General features: G+C 33.7%; 1 protein-coding gene across 1 annotated transcript; it reads left to right on the forward strand.

Moving 5' to 3' along the window:
• The first annotated feature begins 3,841 nt into the window (after positions 1–3,841).
• On the forward strand, positions 3,842–5,531 carry LOC111633963 (dual specificity protein phosphatase 19-like). The gene is made up of 2 exons (XM_023378621.1): positions 3,842–4,332; positions 4,842–5,531. Exons 1-2 carry the CDS (start codon positions 4,035–4,037, stop codon positions 5,282–5,284), a joined length of 741 nt encoding a protein of 246 aa, XP_023234389.1. The 5' UTR covers positions 3,842–4,034; the 3' UTR covers positions 5,285–5,531.
• The last annotated feature ends 525 nt before the right edge of the window (positions 5,532–6,056 follow it).

Consider the following 6,056-nt stretch of genomic DNA (forward strand, 5'->3'; position numbering starts at 1 on the left):
ATATAAATTTTCGTCACAGTGACGAAAGTTATTAGGGTCTAAAATAAGAGTTTTAAATGTTCTTTATCACGTTTTTCCCATTAGCTTGGGTAATTATATAAGTAATTAAAAATTCATCGTGACACTTTATAGGCTGTACTCGTCTCCGGATAGCTTCGGAATTCCCGTAAATCTTATTAAACTCATTACTTATATGGATGAGAGAGATGTTCGAATAAGAGTTTTCTAGAAATCGTCCGAGGGCCGATGCTAGAACAGACGAAACCTTGACATCAGACGTTTTCACCTTGAACTGTCGCCCGAGTTTTGTCTGCAGACGACAGTGTTCAATTACCCTAATCATTATTCTTTCCTATTGATTCCTATTACAATCGTTATCGTACAAGTCTCGCCTTTGCACTCTTTGTCTTTTTCTTCTACAAATTACGTGTCGATAGCATTTCCATCCGAAAATTGATAAATTTCTAAAGCAACATTCCTTTACTTTATATATATATAAACTTATATAGGCCTTATATGTATTTATTTTAAATTAAGTTGTCTTCTTAACCCATATGCAAATGACAAAAATGAATTCGAATGTAATCTTGGCTGTTCTTTTTAAATACTCATATGGGTAATTCGCGCTTCACTTTGAAAATTATTTTATTTCGTTGAAAATTCATAATTTCCAACGAAATTTCGAGAATTTTGAATGAACTTCCATTAATTCAAAAAATAATTTGTCATCGAATAAGGATTGATGTTATCAATCTTCGGTATATAGGCCTACGTAGTGGTATTAAAATCTATTTCGTTAATATTCACAATTTATTCCAATGCAATATTCAAATTTATTTTTAGGATACTTTTTCGAATTTATTAAAACAAGAAAAATTCGTTTTTAATAATATTTTTTCTTCCTATAAAGTCTTATAACTTATGCTTTGCTTCCATGTTTTTAATTTCTCGAATACTGTTCTACACGTTGGCGAGCTTTTAAATCGTGAATATTCTATATTATTATTATTTTTTTTAATTTAAAAACTTCAAATTTCTTAAAAATAATTATAAAAGTGTCCATATCGTTTTAAATTGCTGAATTTTCTTTTTTTTTTTTTTTCAAATTTTTAACGTATTTTTAATACCATTTTAATGTAAGTTATATTGCCTTTTTAATCAGTGTTATAGGCTGTAGAGATTTACATAACTTTCGAGTTCAATTTATAAAGTATGTAAATCTTGTATTTCTTGAGTTTAAAATAAATATCACACTTTGTAATTATTTAACAAATTAAACCAATCACTAATTAAGACTTTGACGTCAGTAATAATCTGTTACGAATATAGTCGCCTTATTGAATATTAGCCTATTATCTGTTTTTTTGGATTAATCTAAATTAAAAAAAAACATGTTTGTTCTCATTAATAACACAGATTAAACCTCTTTAATCCGGCATTCTATGCTCCAGTAAGCCACATCGGCTTAAATCGATAAGCCGATTTAAGAAGGTTCAATCTGTATTACATAGGCCAAAATATGCATTTTTGTAATATGATATTTATAAAATTTAATTACAGGAAAGCCTTAAAACGACATAGACTACACTTTTAAGCAATTTTATTGTTAGAGCTTACGATAAAAAGAAAAATTATTGTCCAGTTTTACGGTTTAAAGAATGCGATTGTTCGATATAATCTTAAGTGCATTATTGACAAAAAAGGATAATAGTATATACTGCCTATATAGGTTTACATATGTATACATATAGACTATCTGAAGCAGCTTCAGGAAATAGCCCCATTTACATATAGATTCTTATTGATTTTTGAACGCCTTACATTTAAAATATTAACTTAAGTTATGAGAAAAAATATCGGAAAATTAGAAATCTGTACGACAATTTTTATTCCAGATCATAGCTTATAAAATATTGCAATTTAATTTAAAAAATTCATAAAAATGCTTGTAAATTATATTAATATTGTTCAATACTTCACTCTTCCATCAATTTAAAATGTAAAACTTCTTCGAGTAATCTTATTTATGACGTTTTTTTCTCTTAAAATATTTAAATAATGCTCAAAAGGTTTATGGCCTGCAAGTTTACGTTTGCTTATTATTTTAAAATTTCGTTGTCTTGCATTAATTATTCTACCGAATAATAATAACAATAATAATGTGTCGTAATAGATTCGTTTAATTAAGTTTTCCGAGCAGTATATTTAGAAAAAAATTAAATATTTTAAACCTCGAAGAAAAATAATTTTATTTTCATTATCGGGTTCAAATTTCATAAGTTTTCCACGTGAATCTCATCTATGTACTGTACGTTTAAAACACGTGTAAAAAATTATCAAAATTGTATTTACATTACTAACTTTCTTAGATTTATTACTCAAAATAAACAGGGTAAAAACTTAAAACGATTAAAGATGTCGGCAGTTTATTTAAAAATTGCCAGTATAGGCCCTAAAAAGCCGTCTTAAAAGTGACAACTCCGAAGAGATTCCGTTTAAAACGATAAAAAGAAAGCTCGACTATAAAAATTACGATATTTAGAGTCAAAACGTTTCGAATACTTATCTTAGTTATGTATTCTAGGCATTAAAAGTAAGGATCGTCGACCTCTTTGGAACGAAGAACGACAATTCTTAGAAATTATTCAGTAATCCCCGTTAATTAAAAATTACTTAGAATCGATTTAAATCTCCGAACGAGGCGAATTCGATTGTAAAGTTTTTCTCCTCTCAAAAAAAAGGAAAGAAAAGAATTCATAATTTTGCTTTGGTAAGCACCCGCCCGTGTTCTACGGTTACAAACGATTCGGAAAACAATCCTGGATCATGTTTCATAACAAATGAGAGCTTCGTATTCGAAGAAGGAGGATCGGAAAATCACTAAAAAAACCGAAAAAATATACAGAAATTTCTTATAAACACGACCGATACAAGAAAGGCGATGACGATTCGGTCGATTTTTATATAAGACGTTTCGTAATTGGATGAGATCTGCCGTAAACGAATTTCGGCACGTAAACGTACGAAATTCGTTTTGTACAGATTTTAATTAGAAAAATTTTAATAAAAATCTTGTAAATTTTCACTCCGGATCAATCGACAGACGTTTGTCAAATTTATTTAGACTGGAGAATGATGCGTAGTGACTTATTTCCACACTACTAGATGAGAACGACGAAAGTTGCTGTAGTCGATTCGAAGTCGCATCGCCATCTAGTGGAAAACACGATCATTAATTTGCTGTTTATTAAAATGTTTACAGAAAATTCGATTAAAATTATCCACAAGAACAATTTGATATAAATTTATCCAAAAACTAAATAAACTATTTTAATACACTTCAAAAAAAGTATTAGAAATATTAAAATTTCTACGTTATACACGATTTCACGATTTATTTTCGCCAATGCATTAAATATTTCAGAAATTTGTAAGAATTTAAATTGGAATTTTTTTAATTTGTAGGTTGTAATTCAAATGTATTAAAATTTTCAAAAATTATTTACAAGTGTAACGGATTTTATATCGACTTACCAAAAAAAATTTAGAAAAAAGAAAAGAATTTAAAAACTAGATTCGAATTTTCTGCACCAGATGGCGGAGTCAGACGATCCGAGATGAGAACTGTCGCCTGGTAAAATAATTAATCGACGGGATTTACGAGTTTTATTCATCCCGAACCCGAGACATAAAAATGGATTTAGTCCGCTTTCGCTCATCAAAAATATTTTCCCTTTTTAAGAACTTTAAATCCTCCGAGAAAGGAAAAAAAAAGCCAACAAATTGTTAATAATAGCCGACGGCCGAATAAAAAAAAAAAAAATAATAATAGAAATAACTTGGCACTCGAAAGAAAAGTCCTTGGAATAATTTCGAAATCGTAATTAAAAAGTTAGTTGGGACGTGTTTGGAAGTTTTTCTCAATTTGCGGTTTCTTCCTTCTTGGGACGAGGGGAAGGCCAAATTAATTCGCAATTTCCAGGCGAATAGGAGGCGATAATTTTAAACAGACGGCTTTGAGAGGAAGCCAAAGGATGTTGGAGAGTAGCCACGTTCCCGCCGTTCGGTCGGGGATAGGCAATTCGGCTATAGTTATGGAACGACCGAGTCACGAAGGAAAGACGTTGATGCGAGACGTCCGTTCTTTCCAAACATCCTCTCTGAAGAAAGTCGAGACTCGAGTCACCACCTCATCGGGACGTCAGTTACTAGAAAGTAAGGACAATCGCGGCAACCTTAACTGTAGAATCTTGGGTAGTTGCGGTTCCTGGTTCGTCAGAGATTGCAGACCAGATTTGCATATCGGAAGAGTTCTTCAGGATCTCTACGTGGGTGAGTTCTTCTTTTATTTTATTTTATTATTATTTTTATTTCTATATATATATATATATATGTACGACGGAAGCGGTAAAGGTATAATACCCCTCCGGCTTTCTCCCGATTTAAAATTCTTTTACGTAATCTATTTACGACGTGTCTCGAATTAATTATTTTAAGAAAGGGAGGCGTTTTGTTTACGCTTAACCAATTGGCAACGGAGAGAACAGGGCGTTTCCGAAATTCTGGCGGGAAAAGAGTTTATTTTCGGATATTTAAAACGAAGATTTACGGATAGAATTTCAGATTAAATAATTCCAAGAATAGGAATAGTGGAATATATATATATATATATATAAAACTTCTCAAATGAAAAGCGAATTTTTGTTTTCCTAAACTTTTAAAATTCGAACAAATCGCAGATTATTAATAACGTTTTCCACAAAAGTTCGTCGATACGAGTACAGCTCGTGCTTTTTCGCGCGATGAAGCAGCCAATGTTAAATTTGTATAATATTCCACAGGTTCTCAAGACGTGGCTCAGGACTTGGGCGTTCTCAGGCAGAATCGCATCACGCACGTGTTGAACGTGGCTTCGTGGGTAGACAATCTTTACGCCGACGAAATCATCTACAAAAAGTTGAACATTCGCGATATTCCGTCCGCCAACATCCGACAACACTTCGAGTCCTGTTTCGACTTCATCGACGAGGGAAGGGAAACGGGCCGAGTCTTCGTTCACTGCAATGCGGGCATCTCGCGTGCTTCCACCATCGTCATCGGATATCTAATGAGTCGCTTCGGCCTCAGATTCGACGAGGCCTTCCTCAAAGTCAAAGAGGCTCGACCCTGCATCTGCCCTAACGAAGGCTTTCGCAGGCAACTGAAGGAGTACGAAAACGAACTCTTCCGCGACTACCGGGTGAAGAGCGACAGAAGTCCACGCATTGCCCTCTCCGACAAGTAACGTTTTTATTTTACTACGCCTTCACAGTTTTAACCACAAATCCAGAGAGAGACCACAAAATTATCCACTTGAAACTGTTTATATTTCTCTTTCGCGCCTTTCGCATTTTTGGATTTAAATAAGAAATGTTTCTTACCTTTTCTAAATTGGGATATTTTATAATAAAGTTTTAATTGTCCGAAGGCGACTTTTATAAGGATTTCCATGTCAAAAATTCTTTTAACCAATAAAATCGTTTTTAAAGTTGTTCGCTCTCTTTTTCTCTACGAATTCTCTCTCGAAAAGTAACGACTCTACTGTACTTCATCCCTATTCTCAACTAGTAGCCCGCAGACTCCCAGGGGTCTTCGGAACTCTGCCAGAGCCCGCGGTACACCATGGTGTGGGGTTTTAGAGGTACGCAACACGAGAAACGTTGAGAATCACTAGCTTACGCGACATTTTCTAGAAAGTTTTTCCTTCCAAGTCAACCAACTCTTTTCCGACGATCGCGGGTTTTCATATTTTGTATGGATTTTTAGAAAACTTTAAAAAATTGCGTTTTAAATATTGCCATAATTATCGAAAAAAGTTAATTTCTCGCCTTAGGTTTTGATCGATAATCGGACGAAGACAATCGACGTGTGACGTAATTGGCGGAAGTGACGCGGCAGCCGTGAGGGGAAAAAGAGGAGAAAGACGGACGGCCGAGAGAGTCGACTGGCGCCAGTCGAACGGGAGCATCCGGTCGTCGAGTAAATGCAACCGACCCGTCAGATATACTCGACGCTTG

The sequence above is a fragment of the Centruroides sculpturatus genome, unplaced genomic scaffold (genome assembly GCF_000671375.1).
Source record: "Centruroides sculpturatus isolate CEXI.00-Female unplaced genomic scaffold, Cexi_2.0 scaffold662, whole genome shotgun sequence".
NCBI lineage: Eukaryota > Metazoa > Arthropoda > Arachnida > Scorpiones > Buthidae > Centruroides > Centruroides sculpturatus.

Bases quoted from the DNA above. Each gene is read 5' to 3' on its own strand.
- LOC111633963 (XM_023378621.1), top strand. From the start codon at position 4,035: ATGTTGGAGAGTAGCCACGTTCCCGCCGTTCGGTCGGGGATAGGCAAT. The intron at 4,333-4,841 runs GTGAGTTCTTCT...AATATTCCACAG, and splicing joins TCTTCAGGATCTCTACGTGG to GTTCTCAAGACGTGGCTCAG.